This window comes from Oncorhynchus nerka, linkage group LG7, assembly GCF_034236695.1.
Source record: "Oncorhynchus nerka isolate Pitt River linkage group LG7, Oner_Uvic_2.0, whole genome shotgun sequence".
In the NCBI taxonomy this organism is placed as follows: domain Eukaryota; kingdom Metazoa; phylum Chordata; class Actinopteri; order Salmoniformes; family Salmonidae; genus Oncorhynchus; species Oncorhynchus nerka.
The window spans coordinates 1,151,769-1,172,760 of NC_088402.1; the positions used below are offsets into that span (position 1 = coordinate 1,151,769).

The following is a 20,992-nucleotide window of genomic DNA, read 5'->3' on the forward strand; positions in this document are numbered from 1 at the left end:
CCAACTCTCCTAAATCACCCCCTGCCCCAACTCTCCTAAATCACCCCCTAAATCACCCCCTGCCCCAACTCTCCTAAATCACCCAGTGGAATCTCCCTGCCCCAACTCTCCTAAATCACCCCCTGCCCCAACTTTCCTAAATCACCCCCTGCCCCAACTCTCCTAAATCACCCCCTGCCCCAACTCTCCTAAATCACCCAGTGGAATCTCCCCTGCCCCAACTCTCCTAAATCACCCCCTGCCCCAACTTTCCTAAATCACCCCCTGCCCCAACTCTCCTAAATCACCCAGTGGAATCTCCCCTGCCCCAATCCTTCTAAATCACCCCCTGCCCCAACTCTCCTAAATCACCCAGTGGAATCTCCCCTGCCCCAACTCTCCTAAATCACCCCCTGCCCCAACTCTCTAAATCACCCCCTCCCCCAACTCTTCTAAATCACCCCCTGCCCCAACTCTCCCCCCCCCCACCCTCTCCGGAAATTGGTGACTCGACCCAGATTATAGGTTGGTCTGAATGTTTAGAAAATGGGTGACAGCACCTTTGGTGTTATGAGTCCAGGTTTATAGTCCTGAAGTGTGCCAAGTGGTTATCATTACCTGGTGATGAGAATCAATATTAAACCTATTAAATCATCTCTGGTGTTCAGTGTCAGTTAATGAAGTCTTTGTAGAGAATGTGTGAGCCCCTATATACAGTGGGGCAAAAAAGTATTTAGTCAGCCAGCAATTGTGCAAGTTCTCCCACTTAAAAAGATGAGAGAGGCCTGTACTTTTCATCATAGGTACACTTCAACTATGACAGACAAAATGAGAAGGAAAAAAAATCCACATTGTAGGATTTTTTATGAATTTATTTGCAAATTATGGTGGAAAATTATCTTAATACTTTGTTATATACCCTTTGTTGGAAATGACAGAGGTCAAATGTTTTCTGTAAGTCTTCACAAGGTTTTCACACATTGTTGCTGGTATTTTGGCCCATTCCTCCATGCAGATCTCCTCTAGAGCAGTGATGTTTTGGGGCTGTTGCTGGGCCACACGGACTTTCAACTCCCTCCAAAGATTTTCTATGGGGTTGAGATCTCACGATACATGGCCCCATTCATTCTTTCCTTTACTCGGATCAGTCGTCTTGGTCCCTTCGCAGAAAAACAGCCCCAAAGCATGATGTTTCCACCCCCATGCTTCACAGTAGGTATGGTGTTCTTTGGCTGCAACTCAGCATTCTTTGTCCTCCAAACACGACGAGTTGAGTTTTTACCAAAAAGTTCTATTTTGGTTTCATCTGACCATATGACATTCTCCCAATCTTCTTCTGGATCATCCAAATGCTCTCTAGCAAACTTCAGACGGGCCTGGACATGTACTGGCTTAAGCAGGGGGACACATCTGGCACTGCAGGATTTGAGTCCCTGGCGGCGTAGTGTGTTACTGATGGTAGACTTTGTTACTTTGGTCCCAGCTCTCTGCAGGTCATTCACTAGGTCCCCCCGTGTGGTTCTGGGATTTTTGCTCACCGTTCTTGTGATCATTTTGACCCCACGGGGTGAGATTTTGCGTGGAGCCCCAGATCGAGGGAGATTATCAGTGGTCTCGTATGTCTTCCATTTCCTAATAATTGCTCCCACAGTTGATTTCTTCAAACCAAGCTGCTTACCTATTGCAGAGTCAGTCTTCCCAGCCTGGTGCAGGTCTACAATTTTGTTTCTGGTGTCCTTTGACAGCTCTTTGGTCTTGGCCATAGTGGAGTTTGGAGTGTGACTGTTTGAGGTTGTGGACAGGTGTCTTTTATACTGATAACAAGTTCAAACAGGTGCCTTTAATACAGGTAACGAGTGGAGGACAGAGGAGCCTCTTAAAGAAGTTACCGGTCTGTGAGAGCCAGAAATCTTGCTTGTTTGTAGGTGACCAAATAGTTATTTTCCACCATAATTTGCAAATAAATTAATTAAAAAATCATATGTGATTTTCTGGATTTTTTTCCTCATGTTGTCTGTCATAGTTGAAGTGTACCTATGATGAAAATTACAGGCCTCTCTCATCTTTTAAGTGGGAGAACTTGCACAATTGGTGGCTGACTAAATACTGTTTTGCCCCACTGTAGGGCACTACTTTTGACCTGGTCTATAGGGACTATGGTGCTATTTGACCTGGTCTATAGGGACTATGGTGCTATTTGACCTGGTCTATAGGGAATAGGGTGCTATTTGACCTGGTCTATAGGGAATATGGTGCCTTTTGACCTGGTCTATAGGGAATATGGTGCTATTTGACCTGGTCTATAGGGAATATGGTGCCTTTTGACCTGGTCTATAGGGAATAGGGTGCTATTTGACCTGGTCTATAGGGAATATGGTGCCTTTTGACCTGGTCTATAGGGAATAGGGTGCTATTTGACCTGGTCTATAGGGAATAGGGTGCCTTTTGACCTGGTCTATAGGGAATATGGTGCTATTTGACCTGGTCTATAGGGAATAGGGTGCTATTTGACCTGGTCTATAGGGATTAGGGTGCTATTTGACCTGGTCTATAGGGACTATGGTGCTATTTGACCTGGTCTATAGGGAATAGGGTGCTATTTGACCTGGTCTATAGGGAATAGGGTGCTATTTGACCTGGTCTATAGGGACTATGGTGCTATTTGACCTGGTCTATAGGGAATAGGGTGCTATTTGACCTGGTCTATAGGGAATAGGGTGCTATTTGACCTGGTCTATAGGGAATAGGGTGCTATTTGACCTGGTCTATAGGGACTATGGTGCTATTTGACCTGGTCTATAGGGAATAGGGTGCTATTTGACCTGGTCTATAGGGACTATGGTGCTATTTGACCTGGTCTATAGGGACTATGGTGCTATTTGACCTGGTCTATAGGGAATAGGGTGCTATTTGACCTGGTCTATAGGGAATAGGGTGCTATTTGGGACAGATCCTTTGTTCATTCGTGAAGCTGGTGTTGACACCCATGAAAAAAGATACCACAAATAGGTCGAAAAAAAGATTCGTTGGCCTTGGTTCATTTTCATGGAGTGTACATTTACACATTTATATTGTGTGTGGGTGAAAACAAGTAAAATGGAACAAAGGCTTGCTGTGTTTCTTCACGGTCTTCCTCCTCCCTGGGCCTGCTGTTTCAACACAGCACCAAGAACCTGTCTGTCTCCCTGCCTGTCTGTCTCCCTCTTTTCTCCCACTCTTTACCCTTTTGCAGTGTGTGAAACTACACAATGTCTTGCAGGAACCTGCACAATGTTATTACAATACATTTTTTGATACGTAAAAAAAATCCAGTATTTTCCCAGACTACCCTAGCCATGTACAACAAATAAATAGCTTTCCATGTGTAGCTTCTTACCACACTCAATCATGGCAAAAATAATCTCTACTCAGAGGGCCTTAGAAATATTTTTTGCAGAGCGACGCTACTGTGGAAGGAGCATCATCCACTTTGGAAGATGAAGAAATTGGTCTTCTTGCCAAAGGAATGAGCCACCCACGCGCGGCTGCCAATGTGTTAAAACCTTTTTATGGAGCATGCGAATTTTCGCAGTCTTTAAAAAAAAATCGCGCAACATTTCAGCGCCCTGCTATTCATGCCAGGAATATAGTACGTTCATTTGGTTAGTGTGTGTGGCTAGGAAACAGTCAGACCTTTCCAAAACTGTTTAAATCACGCCTGTGCCATTTACAGAACGTGCGTTTCCGTCGAATAGTGCATGAAAATCTGTTCACTGAAAATGTAAAAATATATTCTTCTGCGCCTGCAGGCAATTGTTTACAGAGAACAGAATTAAATAGAGCCGAGTTCTCATTGGCTACAGCTTCCCCATGCTGTCTAGAGTTACGTCATTAGTTTCGCAATTGATTCTTGGTCTAACCCAAACAAGGGAACTACTTTCCTACTGGCACCGCCCAGATTTTGGGGCGACCATTTCCAAACATATTTTTCTCCACGGACAAGCTAACGATTTCACACCGCCTCCTGAGGTATTTTATCGCTTATTAACGTGTACTAATACCTAAAGTTGCATTACAAAAGTATTTAGAAGTGTTTTGTGAAAGTTTATCGTCGACTTTTGGCATTTTAAAAAATGACGTTACGTTATGAAATGCTAATTTTTTCCTCCAATTCCAAGGTATTCCTAGCTCGATATCTAGGCTATATATGGACCGATTTAATCGAAAAAAGACCCTAAATGATGTTTATGGGACATCTAGGAGTGCCAAGAATGAAGCTCGTCAAAGGTAAGGAATGTTTTATATTTTATTTCAGCCTTTTCGTTTGCGAGCGCCAACGAAAAATCTGTCGTTTTTGTGACGTTGCAGTATGTGAGGCTGCATGGTACAGATAATAGCGTCTCATGCTTTCCCCGAAAAGCATTTTACAAATCTGACTTGGTGCATAGATTCACAGCGAGTGTAGCTTTAATTTGGTATATTGGATGTCAATTTTTATGAAATTTGGATTTTTATCATAAACTATGCGTGGTGCACTTGAAAATTCGATTCCCACTGGGGAAGCGCTTCCATAACAAGTTTGATGTGACCAGGTCCGACGCAGATGGTGGTTACTCATGTGCAGGACACAGTCTTCTCTTGAACTGTTCATCCCAGACACCATCCAGAAAACCATTCTGGACTAATTTGGAGGGAAGGAGTGTTTTTGGAGAGAGCTGGACCATACTTTTGGGTTCTTATCCTTGCTGGTGTTTTCAGATCCAATGGGGAATCTCCAGAATCCCTGTGAGATGCAGAAACTGGCATAACTTTTCTGTGCAAAAAAAGCTTCCACATTATTTCCAGGATTATCCGCTTCGATAACAGACACCAGCTCGGCGAGATGAGCTAGCTGTAATCAGGTCAGTGCAGAGAGACAAGCTAGCTGTAATCAGGTCAGTGCAGAGACAAGCTAGCTGTAATCAGGTCAGTGCAGAGACAAGCTAGCTGCTATCAGGTCCGTGCAGAGAGACAAGCTAGCTGTAATCAGGTCCGTGCAGAGAGACAAGCTAGCTGCAATCAGGTCAGTGCAGAGACAAGCTAGCTGTTATCAGGTCCGTGCAGAGAGACAAGCTAGCTGCAATCAGACAAGTAGGTGGACTGCCAACCCGTTTTACAAGCCCAACGTTAACAACGTTACTGTTGATGAGCAGCTTATGCCATTTAGGGGCCGCTGCCCCTTCAGGCAGTACTTACTCTCTAAACCCGCAAAATATGGAATGAAGAGCTGGGCTGCCTGTGATGCTGCTTCATCATATGTGTGGAACTTGCGAGTGTAAACCAGTTGGAGGAGCCAGATGGAGGAGCCAGATGTAGGAGCCAGATGGGTGAACCAGTTGGAGGAGCCAGATGGGTAAACCAGTTGGAGGAGCCAGATGGGGAACCAGTTGGAGGAGTCAGATGGAGGAGCCAGATGGGTAAACCAGTTGGAGGAGTCAGATGGAGGAGCCAGATGGGGAAAACCAGATGGAGGAGCCAGATGGGGAAAACCAGATGGAGGAGTCAGGTGGAGGAGTCAGGTGGAGGAGCCAGTTGGAGGAGCCAGATGGAGGAGCCAGATGGGGAAAACCAGATGGAGGAGCCAGATGGGGAAAACCAGATGGAGGAGTCAGGTGGAGGAGCCAGATCGGTAAACCAGTTGGAGGAGTCCGATGGAGGAGCCAGATGGGGGAGCCAGATGGAGGAGCCAGATGGGGGAGCCAGATGGGGGAGCCAGATGGGGGAGCCAGTTGGAGGAGCCAGTTGGAGAAACCAGATGGAGGAGTCAGATGGAGGAGCCAGATGGGAAAAACCAGTTGGAGGAGTCAGATGGGGAACCAGTTGGAGGAGCCAGTTGGAGGAGTCCCTGAGAAGAACCAAGGGATGTGGGTTGTCCTGGACGTGATACAGGGACTCCGTTGCCACAACACCACATTCAATAACTTCTTTACTAAACACAAGCTGGGACAGGAGCTCCTCAAGAGGAGGCTGACGGCGGTAGGAACAGTATGAAAAAACAAGCCAGAGCTCCCACCTCAGGCCTGTTCAGTGTAATAAATACAACAGCTATCAATTCCTCTAAGTTTGTGTTCACGGTCGACACGTCTCGTGTCCTAGAGGCAAAAATGTGGTACTCATGAGTACGCTGCATAGGGATGGGATAATCTGTGGCCAGGAACATCAAAAAACCGATATCATCATGGATTGTAATGCCTCAAAAGGATGGATGGACAATTTAGACAAGCTGGTGACTGGCTACAGCTGCAGAGGAAGAACCCTACGCTGGCATCTTGTGATATCCTTCAACATGTTGGACATCTCGGCGTACAACACGTTTGAACCCAGATTGGACCAGGGGGAAGCTCCAGAGGAGACGGCTCTTTCTAGAGGAGCTGGACAAGGCATTGGTTAGACCTCAAATCCAGAGGAGGCAATATATCCCAAGGACCACAGCTTCTACAGCCATCATTAGGAGGGTTCAGGAGGATGCTGGTGCCCCATCTGCTCGACCCACAGGACCAACAACTCCAATACCGGAAGTGTGAGTGATGATGTTGCATGTGTGTGTCTGACTCTCCTACCTTGGCCTGATGAAACTATATATGTGTGTGAGATGTTAGTAAAATTCCTGAACTGTTTATCATTCTAGATTGCAGCCGGTAGCAACAAGAAGAAGCACTGTGATGTGTGTGGACCCAAGAAGGACATGAAGACACAGTGCACATGCATCAAGTGCAATAAATACATTTGCAACACACACAGTAAAACTCCTGTCCCTCATGTGGTGTGAAGACCGGCCTTAATGTGTTCAATGGGGCTCATTTATCATTTCCATAATATACTGTATGTAAACTCTGTCCAGTTCAGTTCAAAGCAATAAACATCAATAGAGATGAAAACCTTGTTTCATTTATATTTGTTCAAGATATACATGATTTATTCCACCCATGTCTTGATTATTTATTTCTGTTTACAACACGAGCCACGGTAAATGGTAACTATGTATGCTGTCTATATTGCTTGTAACGGATCTAAGCATTTTTACGGCTGTATTGTTTAAAAAAACAATGTTGTGGGTCCATCAGACCTGCGAACGTTGGGTGAATAACAAAAAGACCACAGGAGGGTTAAGAGAAAGGGCGTGGCCAGTTGCTACTGTGTTCCGGGCAGCGTTGTAACCCGACACCGTCCTAGATGGCAGGGTTTATGGGAAAAGACAGCATTGGAATTCACTGATGCATGCATGGTAAGGTGTTTCCCACATTCTGGTCATGGATGTGAACGTTACTAAAACATTTGAACCCTGGAGTCTGATGGTTGAAATAGACATTTAAAAAAGCTTGTTGCTGTGTAGCCAATACAAGAGTAATTTAACCATTTAAGGAAACTACATAAAACCAGTTTATTCGTAGATTACACTTTTACATAAAGGAATTGTATACTTGACAATTTCATTCAAAATAAACTGGTCATGAAATTTTGTTTTGTTGTTTAAACCAAATACAATGCCTGTTTCCATTTTTGTACAATGAAAAATATTTTTCCACTTCTTAAAAAGTACAGTATGTACATCATGGAAACATTACAACTCCTGTCCTCACACATGGTAGGACATTTCAAGTCATTTCTTATAAAAAATATAACATTTAATTTTGCCCTCTGAAAACAGATGAACAGCATTACAGATTGGCAATGCATAGCAGGCCTAGTTCAGATCTCTGCCTTTTCAACGTGGATGCAAAGCAAAATAGAATGGACAACGTAAGAAGAGGCTAAAACTATAAAACAACCAAACTGCTGATGCATTATTGTGACTCCATTCCACTACGGGGTAGCGGAGGCTGTCATAGCTGGTGTTTTAGAGGGGATATAGAGAGGGAGGGGGATATAGAGAGGGGATATAGAGGGAGAGGGGGTATAGAGAGGGAGAGGGGTATAGAGGGGAGGGGGTATAGAGAGGGAAGGGGTATAGAGAGGGAGAGGGGTATAGAGAGGGAGAGGGATATAGAGGGAGGGTATAGAGGGAGAGGGGATATAGAGGGAGAGGGGGGGATATAGCGGGAGAGGGGATATAGAGGGAGAGGGGAGGGGATATAGAGAGGAGAGGGGATATAGAGAGGGAAGGGGATATAGAGGGAGAGGGGGGTATAGAGAGGGAGGGGGATATAGAGAGGGAGGGGGTATAGAGAGGGAGGGGGTATATAGAGGGAGAGGGGATATAGAGAGGGAAGGGGTATAGAGAGGGAGAGGGGGATATAGAGGGAGAGGGGGGGTATAGAGAGGGAGGGGGATATAGAGGGAGAGGGGTATAGAGAGGGAGAGGGGGTATAGAGAGGGAGAGGGGATATAGAGAGGAGGGGATATAGAGGGAGAGGGGGGGTATAGAGAGGGAGGGGATATAGAGAGGGAGGGGATATAGAGGGAGAGGGGGGTATAGAGAGGGAGGGGATATAGAGAGGGAAGGGGATATAGAGAGGGAAGGGGATATAGAGAGGGAAGGGGATATAGAGGGAGAGGGGGGGATATAGAGGGAGAGGGGGGTATAGAGAGGGAGGGAGAGAGGGGGATATATAGAGGGAGGGAGGGAGAGAGAGAGAAGGGGGATGTGGGGATATAGAAGGAGGGAGATATAGAGAGAGAGGGAGGGGGAGCTATAGTGGGTGGGTGGGGGGAGATTCCTGTCAACGTCATCTCAGCAGCCAGATCAGGAGGAGGCTGAGCCACGGTGGAGTCAGTTAGCGGTCACTGGTTCTCGGCCTGTCACAACAGAGAGAGGATGTTAATTTCAGAAGAACACAGTATAAGGACATGCCATTTGACAGACCACAAGAACAGATGTACTGGATGTAGAACCAATGTGCCTCTGCTTTAGTTCCACAACCACAGACTGCTGTGTTTACAGGTGATGTAAATGTAACACTGGGATTGAAATGAGAGCTCCGTTACAACCGACCAGGTACAGTAGTTCTATAGCCTGGCTCCAGATCGGTTGATGTACTCTTACCAACTCCACCGCTGTCCTTGGCGTGACAATGAGGGATAGCACAAACAGACTGGCACTCAGGCTAGTAGTTTGAGGGATTTGAAATGGAAGTACATGTGTAGGTCTACTGTCATCATCATCATCAATGAAACAGGGAGCAGTAAAGCAGCTGTTATGGTTTAAAAAGCAGGTACTACCATCTGGAGTAGCCTGGTTTGGTGATATAGGGACCCAAATAAGTAACTGATGTCTGTTTGTCTATCCACATTTCCACAACTAAAACAATACTTTTTTTTACCATTTTACCCAAAGGACTTGTAGCTGACGTTTGTAACGGTAACAAGTTCTAACGGCACACAGGTTGCGTAAGACATGATGACCAGGCTTTATCCTGACAACATCCATGCTGAACAACAGAAACCTGCAGGCCATTGAGGGAAGAAGTCACATGATGCTGAACAACAGAAACCTGCAGGCCATTGAGGGAAGAAGTCACATGATGATACGTTGCAATGTCTCTTTCTATAATCAAGTCATTACACTCAGTCACGCAGAGTAGAGGAGCACAGATCTGGGACCAGGCTAGGATGACACATGCCCACCTCTGGAGTAACAGCAGACCAACAGACAGGCACAAACACAGTGACACAGCATGCAGAGAGGTAACTCCACAAGACATACCAACAGACAGGCACAAACACAGTATGCAGAGAGGTAACTCCACAAGACATACCAACAGACAGGCACAAACACAGTATGCAGAGAGGTAACTCCACAAGACATACCAACAGACAGGCACAAACACAGTATGCAGAGAGGTAACTCCACAAGACATACCAACAGACAGGCACAAACACAGTATGCAGAGAGGTAACTCCACAAGACATACCAACAGACAGGCACAAACACAGTGACACAGTATGCAGAGAGGTAACTCCACAAGACATACCAACAGACAGGCACAAACACAGTGACACAGCATGCAGAGCGGTAACTCCACAAGACATACCAACAGACAGGCACAAACACAGTATGCAGAGAGGTAACTCCACAAGACATACCAACAGACAGGCACAAACACAGTATGCAGAGAGGTAACTCCACAAGACATACCAACAGACAGGCACAAACACAGTATGCAGAGAGGTAACTCCACAAGACATACCAACAGACAGGCACAAACACAGTGACACAGTATGCAGAGAGGTAACTCCACAAGACATACCAACAGACAGGCACAAACACAGTGACACAGCATGCAGAGAGGTAACTCCACGAGAAAAGCAATCACAGAAACCTGATGTTACATAAAACCAAACCAGCACTGCTGACCTGAGCAGATCAGACACAAGCTGGGATCTTTACAATGACGTACAAGTTGGGGTGTTCTTTTTACATCTGGTAGTGAACTTCTTTGTGTTATAGAATCAACTTATCGGTAGGTACGGGAGTGGGGGTTGCTGTCCCAACAGGCCAGCACAGCAGCAGCCTGCACCACTTTGATGTCATGTACAGCAAATGCAGCCAAAACGGTCCAATAGAGGTTTAGGCCAGAGCCAGACATAAGGAAATAGAGTGCCTTCGGAAAGTATTCAGACCCCTTGATTATTTCCACATGTTGTTACGTTATAGCCTTTTTCTAAAATGCATTGAAAAATAATAATAATCTTCAGTAATCTACACACACTACCCCATAATGACATCACACTACCCCATAATGACATCACACTACCCCATAATGACATCACACTACCCCATAATGTCATCACACTACCCCATAATGTCATCACACTACCCCATAATGACATCACACTACCCCATAATGACATCACACTACCCCATAATGACATCACAATACCCCATAATGACATCGCACTACCCCATAATGACATCGCACTACCCCATAATGACATCGCACTACCCCATAATGACATCACAATACCCCATAATGACATCACACTACCCCATAATGACATCACACTACCCCATAATGACATCACACTACCCCATAATGTCATCACACTACCCCATAATGACATCACACTACCCCATAATGACATCACACTACCCCGTAATGACATCACACTACCCCGTAATGACATCACACTACCCCATAATGACATCACACTACCCCATAATGACATCACACTACCCCATAATGACATCACACTACCCCATAACACTACCCCATAATGACATCACACTACCCCATAATGCCATCACACTACCCCGTAATGACATCACACTACCCCGTAATGACATCACACTACCCCGTAATGACATCACACTACCCCATAATGACATCACACTACCCCATAATGACATCACACTACCCCATAATGACATCACACTACCCCATAATGACATCACACTACCCCGTAATGACAAAATGAAAACAGGTCTTAAGAAATTTGTGTACATTTGTTTTTTAAATAAACATATTTAAATAAGTAGTCAGACCCTTTGCCATGAGACTCGAAATTGAGATCAGATGCATCCTGTTTCCATTGATCATCCTTGAGATGTTTCCACAACTTGATTGGAGTCCACCTGTGGTAAATTCAATTGATTGGACATGATTTGGAAAGGCACACACCTGTCTATATAAGGTCCCACAGTTGACAGTGCATATCAGAGCAAAAACCAAGCCATGAGGTCGAATGAATTGTCAGTGGAATCAGAGACAGGATTGTGTTGAAGCACAGATCTGGGGAATGGTACCAAAACATTTCTGCAGCATTGGCGGTCCCCATCATTCTTAAATGGAAGAAGTTTGGAACCACCACTACTCTTCCTAGAGCTGGCCATCTGGCCAAACTGAGCAATCGGGGGAGAAGGGCCTTGGTCAGGGAGGTGACCAAGAATCAGATGGTTACTCTGACAGAGCTGTAGAGTTCCTCTGTGGAGATGGGAGAACCTTCCAGAAGGACAACCATCTATGCAGCACTCCACCAATCAGGCCTTTATGGTAGAGTGGCCAGACGGATGCCACTCCTCAGTAAAAGGCACATGACAGCCCACTTGGAGTTTGCCAAAAGGCACCTAAAGGACTGTCAGACCATGACATACAAGATTCTCTGGTCTGATGAAACCAAGATTGCACTATTTGGCCTGAATGCCAAGTGTCACGTCTGGAGGAAACCTGGCACCATCTCTACGGTGAAGCATGGTGGTGGCAGCATCATGCTGTGGGGATGTTTTTCAGCAGCAGGGACTGGGAGACTAGTCAGGATCCAGGCAAAGATGAACGGCGCAAAGTACAGAGTGATCCTTGATGAAAACCTGCTCCAGAGCGCTCAGGACCTCACACTGGGGCGGAGGCTCACCTTCCAACAGGACAACGACTCTAAGCACACAGCCAAGACAATGCAGGAGTGACTTCGGGACAAGTCTCTGAATGTCCTTGAGTGGCCCAGCCAGAGCCCGGACTTGAACCCGATCGAAACATCTCTGGAGAGACCTGAAAATAGCTGTGCAGCGACTCTCCCCATCCAACCCTACAGAGCTTGAGAGGATCTGCAGAGAAGAATGGGATAAACTCCCCAAATACAGGTGTGCCAAGCTTGTAGTGTCATACCCAAGAAGACTTGAGGCTATAATCGCTGCCAAAGGTACTTCAACAAAGTACTGAGTAAAGGGTCTGAATATTTCTGTAAATGCGATTTCAGATTTTTTTATGCAAAAAATGATCTGAAAACCTTTTTTTGATTTGTCATTATGGTGTATTGTGTGTAGATTGAGGGGGGAAAAAACGATTGAATCAGTTTTACAATATGGCTGTAACGTAACAAAATGTGTAAAAAGTCAAGGGGTCTGAATACTTTCCAAAGGCACTGAAATCTGTCAGACACTGTACAGTCGTGGCAAAAAGTTTTGAGAATGACAAATATTAATTTTCACAAAGTCTTCTGCCTCAGATGGTATGATGGCAATTAGCATAAACTCCAGAATGTTATGAGTGATCTGATGAATTGCATTTAATTGCTTCAGGGCCCCAAGAAAGTCCAGCAAGTGTTAGGACCGTCTCCTAAAGTTGATTCAGCTGCGGGATCGGGGCACCACCAGCACAGAGCTTGCTCAGGAATGGCAGCAGGCAGGTGTGAGTGCATCTGCACGTACAGTGAGGCGAAGACTTTTGGAGGATGGCCTGGTGTCAAGAAGGGCAGCAAAGAAGCCACTTCTCTCCATGAAAACCATCATTCACAGACTGATATTCTTCAAAAGGTACAGGGATTGGACTGCTGAGGACTGGGGTAAAGTCCCCTTGAATGAATCCCCTTTCCGATTGTTTGGGTAATCCGGAAGAAAGATTGTCCGGAGAAGACAAGGTGAGCGCTACCATTAGTCCTGTGTCATGCCAACAGTAAAGCATCCTGAGACCATTCATGTGTGGGGTTGCTTCTCAGCCAAGGGAGTGGGCTCACTCACAATTTTTCCTAAGAACACAGCCATGAATGAAGAATGGTACCAACATCCAGGAACAGTTTGGTGACGAACAATGCCTTTTCCAGCATGATGGAGCACCTTGCCATGAGGCAAAAGTGATAGCTAAGTGGCTCGGGGAACAAAACATTGATTTTGGGTCCATGGCCAGGAAACTCCCCAGACCTTAATCCCATTGAGAACTTGTGGTCAATCCTCAAGAGGCGGGTGGACAAACAAAAACCCACAAATTCTGACAAACTCCAAGCATTGATTATGAAAGAATGGGCTGCCATCAGTCAGGATGTGGCCCAGAAGTTAATTGACAGCATGCCAGGGCAGATTGCAGAGGTCTTGAAAAAGAAGGGTCAACACTATTAGAAAGCAAATTACGGACTCCTCTTTAAACCTGCGTATTCCTCCAAACCTCAGTTGTCCTGAGTCTGCACAACTCTGCCAGGACCTAGGATCAAGAGAGACGCTCAAGTCTTTTAGTACTATATCTCTTGACACAATGATGAAAATAATCATGGCCTCTAAACCTTCAAGCTGCATACTGGACCCTATTCCAACTAAACTACTGAAAGAGCTGCTTCCTGTGCTTGGCCCTCCTATGTTGAACATAATAAACGTCTCTCTATCCACTGGATGTGTACCAAACTCACTAAAAGTGGCAGTAATAAAGCCTCTCTTGAAAAAGCCAAACCTTGACCCAGAAAATATAAAAAACTATCGGCCTATATCGAATCTTCCATTCCTCTCAATTTTTAGAGAAGGATGTTGCGCAGCAACTCACTGCCTTCCTGAAGACAAACAATGTATATGAAATGCTTCAGTCTGGTTTTAGACCACATCAGAGCACTGAGACGGCACTTGTGAAGGTGGTAAATGACATTTTAATGGCATCGGACCGAGGCTCTGCATCTGTCCTCGTGCTCCTAGACCTTAGTGCTGCTTTTGATACCATCGATCACCACATTCTTTTGGAGAGATTGGAAACCCAAATTGGTCTACACGGACATGTTCTGGCCTGGTTTAGATCTTATCTGTCGGAAAGATATCAGTTTGTCTCTGTGAATGGTTTGTCCTCTGACAAATCAACTGTAAATTTCGGTGTTCCTCAAGGTTCTGTTTTAGGACCACTATTGTTTTACCTCTTGGGGATGTTATTCGAAAACATAATGTAAACTTTCACTGCTATGCGGATGACACACAGCTGTACATTTCAATGAAACATGGTGAAGCCCCAAAATTGCCCTCGCTAGAAGCATGTGTTTCAGACATAAGGAAGTGGATGGCTGCAAACTTTCTACTATTAAACTCGGACAAAACAGAGATGCTTGTTCTAGGTCCCAAGAAACAAAGAGATCTTCTGTTGAATCTGACAATTAATCTTAATCTTTGTACAGTCGTCTCAAATAAAACTGTGAAGGACCTCGGCGTTACTCTGCACCCTGATCTCTCTTTTGAAGAACATATCAAGACCATTTCGAGGACAGCTTTCTTCCATCTACGTAACATTGCAAAAATCAGAAACTTTCTGTCCAAAAAAGAAAAATTAATCAATGCTTTTGTCACTTCTAGGTTAGACTACTGCAATGCTCTATTTTCCGGCTACCCGGATAAAGCACTAAATAAACTTCAGTTAGTGCTAAATACGGCTGCTAGAATCCTGACTAGAACCAAAAAATTTGATCATATTACTCCAGTGCTAGCCTCTCTACACTGGCTTCCTGTCAAAGCAAGGGCTGATTCCAAGGTTTTACTGCTAACCTACAAAGCATTACATGGGCTTGCTCCTACCTATCTCTCGGATTTGGTCCTGCCGTACATACCTACACGTACGCTACGGTCACAAGACGCAGGCCTCCTAATTGTCCCTAGAATTTCTAAGCAAACAGCTGGAGGCAGGGCTTTCTCCTATAGAGCTCCATTTTTATGGAACAGTCTGCCTACCCATGTCAGAGACGCAAACTCGGTCTCAAAGTCTTTACTGAAGACTCATCTCTTCAGTGGGTCATATGATTGAGTGTAGTCTGGCCCAGGAGTGGGAAGGTGAACGGAAAGGCTCTGGAGCAACGAACCGCCCTTGCTGTCTCTGCCTGGCCGGTTGCCCTCTTTCCACTGGGATTCTCTGCCTCTAACCCTGTTACGGGGCTGAGTCACTGGCTTACTGGGGCTCTCTCATGCCGTCCCTGGGGGTGCGTCACCTGGGTGGGTTGATTCACTGTTGTGGTCAGCCAGTCTGGGTTGGCGCCCCCTTGGGTTGTGCCGTGGCGGAGATCTTTGTGGGCTATACTCGGCCTTGTCTCAGGATGGTAAGTTGGTGGTTGAAGATATCCCTCTAGTGGTGTGGGGGCTGTGCTTTGGCAAAGTGGGTGGGGTTATATCCTTCCTGTTTGGCCCTGTCCGGGGTGTCCTCGGATGGGGCCACAGTGTCTCCTGACCCCTCCTGTCTCAGCCTCCAGTATTTATGCTGCAGTAGTTTATGTGTCGGGGGGCTAGGGTCAGTTTGTTATATCTGGAGTACTTCTCCTGTCCTATTCGGTGTCCTGTGTGAATCTAAGTGTGCGTTCTTTAATTCTCTCCTTCTCTCTTTCTTTCTCTCGGAGGACCTGAGCCCTAGGACCATGCCCCAGGACTACCTGACATGATGACTCCTTGCTGTCCCCAGTCCACCTGGCCATGCTGCTGCTCCAGTTTCAACTGGCCTGGGCCCTAGGACCATGTCCCAGGACTACCTGACATGATGACTCCTTGCTGTCCCCAGTCCACCTGGCCATGCTGCTGCTCCAGTTTCAACTGTTCTGCCTTACTATTATTCAACCATGCTGGTCATTTATGAACATTTGAACATCTTGGCCACGTTCTGTTATAATCTCCACCCGGCACAGCCAGAAGAGGACTGGCCACCCCACATATGCTCTCTCTAATTCTCTTTCTTTCTCTCTCTCGGAGGACCTGAGCCCTAGGACCGTGCCCCAGGACTACCTGACATGATGACTCCTTGCTGTCCCCAGTCCACCTGACTGTGCTGCTGCTCCAGTTTCAACTGTTCTGCCTTATTATTATTCGACCATGCTGGTCATTTATGAACATTTGAACATCTTGGTCATGTTCTGTTATAATCTCTACTCGGCACAGCCAGAAGAGGACTGGCCACCCCACATAGCCTGGTTCCTCTCTAGGTTTCTTCCTAGGTTTTGGCCTTTCTAGGGAGTTTTTCCTAGCCACCGTGCTTCTACACCTGCATTGCTTGCTGTTTGGGGTTTTAGGCTGGGTTTCTGTACAGCACTTTGAGATATCAGCTGATGTACGAAGGGCTATAAAAATACATTTGATTTGAACACTACAAATATTGACTCTTTACATCAACTTCATATAATTGTCAATAAAAGCCTTTGACACTTATGAAATGCTTGTAATTATACTTCAGTATTCCATAGTAACATCTGACAAAAATACCTAAAGACACTGAAGCAGCTAACTTTAAGGAAATTCATATTTGTGTCATTCTCAAAACTTTTGGCCACGACTGTATAGTCAGTTAGACACTGTAGAGCAAAAAATATATTCTGGTTTAGGCTTAGACTACGCGCCCTTCAGGCCACGCGCCCTTCAGACTACGCGCCCTTCAGACTACGCGCCCTTCAGGCCACGCGCCCTTCAGGCCACGCACCCTTCAGGCCACGCACCCTTACACGCCCTTCAGGCCACGCGCCCTTCAGGCCACGCGCCCGAACGCGCCCTTCAGGCCACACACCCTTCAGGCTACACACCCTTCAGACTACACACCCTTCAGACTACACACCCTTCAGACTACACACCCTTCAGACTACACACCCTTCAGACTACACACCCTTCAGACTACACACCCTTCAGACTACACACCCTTCAGACTACACTGACTGAAAGTCGCTTTGGATAGAATCATCTGCTAAATGGAATATATTATATATACATCCAGTAGATATACACTGAGGATACCAAACACTAGGAAGCTGCTGTCTGGAGACATTATACCAAACACTAGGAAGCTGATGGCAGAGACATTATACCAAACACTAGGAAGCTGATGTCAGAGACATTATACCAAACACTAGGAAGCTGCTGTCAGAGACATTATACCAAACACTAGGAAGCTGCTGTCTGGAGACATTATACCAAACACTAGGAAGCTGCTGTCTGGAGACATACCAAACACTAGGACATTATACCAAACACTAGGAAGCTGCTGTCAGAGACATTATACCAAACACTAGGAAGCTGCTGTCTGTAGACATTATACCAAACACTAGGAAGCTGCTGTCAGAGACATAATACCAAACACTAGGAAGCTGCTGTCTGGAGACATTATACCAAACACTAGGAAGCTGCTGTCAGAGACATTATACCAAACACTAGGAAGCTGCTGTCAGAGACATTATACCAAACACTAGGAAGCTGATGTCAGAGACATTATACCAAACACTAGGAAGCTGATGTCTGGAGACATTATACCAAACACTAGGAAGCTGCTGTCAGAGACATTATACCAAACACTAGGAAGCTGCTGTCAGAGACATTATACCAAACACTAGGAAGCTGCTGTCAGAGACATTATACCAAACACTAGGAAGCTGCTGTCAGAGACATTATACCAAACACTAGGAAGCTGCTGTCAGAGACATTATACCAAACACTAGGAAGCTGATATCAGAGACATTATACCAAACACTAGGAAGCTGATGTCTGGAAACATTATACCAAACACTAGGAAGCTGATGTCAGAGACATTATACCAAACACTAGGAAGCTGCTGTCAGAGACATTATACCAAACACTAGGAAGCTGCTGTCAGAGACATTATACCAAACACTAGGAAGCTGCTGTCTGGAGACATTATACCAAACACTAGGAAGCTGATGTCAGAGACATTATACCAAACACTAGGAAGCTGTGTTTTAACCACGGATCTTATTTATGTTCCAGTAACAGGAATAAACTGGAGGCTTCATGTGTGTATAGTACAGTGGGGCAAAAAAGTATTTAGTCAGCCACCAATTGTGCAAGTTCTCCCACTTAAAAAGATGAGGCCTGTAATTTTCATCACTTCAACTATGACAGACAAATCCAGAAAATCACATTGTAGGATTTGTAATGAATTTATTTGCAAATTATGGTGGAAAACAAGTATTTGGTCAATAACAAAAGTTTCTCAATACTTTGTTATATACCCTTTGTTGGCAATGACAGAGGTCAAACGTTTTCTGTAAGTCTTCACAAGGTTTTCACACACTGTTGCTGGTATTTTGGCCCATTCCTCCATTCAGATCTCCTCTAGAGCAGTGATGTTTTGGGGCTGTTGCTGGGCAACACAGACTTTCAACACCCTCCAAAGATTTTCTATGGGGTTGAGATCTGGAGACTGGCTAGGCCACTCCAGGACCTTGAAATGCTTCTTACGAAGCCACTCCTTCATTGCCCGGGCGGTGTATTTGGGATCATTGTCATGCTGAAAGACACAGCCACGTTTCATCTTCAATGCCCTTGCTGATGGAAGGAGGTTTTCAATCAAAATCTCACAATACATGGCCCCATTCATTCTTTCTTTTACACGGTCGTCCTGGTCCCTTTGCAGAAAAACAGCCCCAAAGCATGATGTTTCCACCCCCATGCTTCACAGTAGGTATGGTGTTCTTTGGATGCAACTCAGCATTCTTTGTCCTCCAAACACGACGAGTTGAGTTTAACAAAAAGTTATATTTTGGTTTCATCTGACCATATGACATTCTCCCAATCTTCTTCTGGATCATCCAAATGCTCTCTAGCAAACTTCAGATGGGCCTGGACATGTACTGGCTTAAGCAGGATTTGAGTCCCTGGCGGCGTAGTGTGTTACTGATGGTAGGCTTTGTTACTTTTGTCCCAGCTCTCTGCAGGTCACTCACTAGGTCCCCCCGTGTGGTTCTGGGATTTTTGCTCACCGTTCTTGTGATCATTTTGACCCCACAAAGAATCTTGCGTGGAGCCCCAGATCGAGGGAGATTATCAGTGGTCTTGTATGTCTTCCATTTCCTAATAATTGCTCCCACAGTTGATTTCTTCAAACCAAGCTGCTTACCTATTGCAGATTCAGTCTTCCCAGCCTGGTGCAGGTCTACAATTTTGTTTCTGGTGTCCTGACAGCTCTTTGGTCTTGGCCATAGTGGAGTTTGGAGTGTGACTGTTTGAGGTTGTTGTTACTGTAATTTAGTTATTCCAATATGTTTTCATTAATTGAAAACCCTTAATCTATTTTATGAGAATTTGTAAGATTCTTGTTTGCATAAAATAGACGGGAGACCAGTCTGATCAATAATAGGTAACATAATTTATTCTCGGAGCGCGCTGCCACATTACCACGAGCAACAGTTTATATACAATAACATGACGTCATTTCATTGCTTCTGAAATGAATCCCCTCCTCCCGACCTAGAATTAAGTGAGTTTAAAAGTTCATTCCAACTCACTAACACACTCATAGGTCACACAAGATAACTGAATTAACTCTTGACCCCTCACCATTATCGATCACCACTTAGCTGACAGTTCTAATTAACAGAAAACCTAGGAATGCACTCACTGCCTTATCTAAAACACCCCAGAGCTCAGTTTGGTTTTCGTTATATTTAATTACTCCTTGTTCATGCCACATAATCCCTTCTTATGAACTCATATTGTTAATCAGATATAATAAAACAGAGTATAAGTTTACTTAGTTACAGTTCTATTTAAAATGAGAATATTGTTTAGTCATTTATTCCTAACAGTTGTGGACAGGTGTCTTTTATACTGATAACAAGTTCAAACAGGTGCCATTATTTGGGGTGGCAGGGTAACCTAGTGGTTAGAGCGTTGGTCTAGTAACCGGAAGGTTGCAAGTTCAAATCCCCGAGCTGACAAGGTACAAATCTGTCGTTCTGCCCCTGAACAGGCAGTTAACCCACTGTTCCTAGGCCGTCATTGAAAATAAGAATTTATTCTTAACTGACTTGCCTAGTTAAATAAAGGTAAAATAAAATAAATACAAATATAGGTAACGAGTATTTTTGCTTGTTTGTAGGTGACCAAATACTTATTTTCCACCATAATTTGCAAATGAATTCATTAAAAATCCTACAATGTGATTTTCTGGATTTTTTTTCTCATTTTGTCTGTCATAGTTGAATTGTACCTATGATGAAAATTACAGGCCTCTCATCTTTTTAAGTGGGAGAACTTGCACAATTGGTGGCTGACTAAATACTTTTTTGCCCGACTGTATATTGTGTATATGTGCCATTCAGAGGGTGAATGGGCAAGACAAAAGTTTTAAGTACCTTTGAACGGGGTATGGTAGTAGGTGCCAGGTGCACCAGTTTGAGTGTCAAAAACTAAAAATATGCTGGGTTTTTCATGCTCAACAGTTTCCCATGTGTATCAAGAATGGTCCACCACCCAAAGGACATCCAGCCAACTTGACAACTGTGGGAAGCATTGGAGTCAATACGAGTCAGCATCCCTGTGGGGCGCTTTCGACTCCTTGTAGAACTGCAGCTGTTCTGAGGGCAAAAGGGGGAGATGGGCATGTGTCTGTCTGTCTGTCTGTCT

General features: G+C 45.0%; 1 protein-coding gene and 1 long non-coding RNA gene across 3 annotated transcripts in view; one reads left to right on the forward strand and one right to left on the reverse strand.

Annotated features, from left to right (window-relative positions):
- The first annotated feature begins 1,370 nt into the window (after window positions 1–1,370).
- On the forward strand, window positions 1,371–7,744 carry LOC135572394 (uncharacterized). Its single transcript, XR_010464253.1, has 2 exons — window positions 1,371–6,517; window positions 6,626–7,744. It is a non-coding gene; the product is annotated as an uncharacterized LOC135572394 (long non-coding RNA).
- A 754-nt stretch (window positions 7,745–8,498) lies between these two features.
- The window catches only part of ptpn2b (protein tyrosine phosphatase non-receptor type 2b), a 42,957-nt gene continuing 30,463 nt past the window's right edge, over window positions 8,499–20,992 (reverse strand). The window contains exon 10 of one of the 2 annotated variants that reach the window (XM_065020091.1): window positions 8,499–8,733. In XM_065020091.1, coding sequence (XP_064876163.1) covers window positions 8,712–8,733 — 22 coding nt within the window. In that variant the 3' untranslated portion in view covers window positions 8,499–8,711. The remainder of the gene's footprint in view (window positions 8,734–20,992) is intronic. The other variant, XM_065020090.1, reaches the window with a different exon arrangement.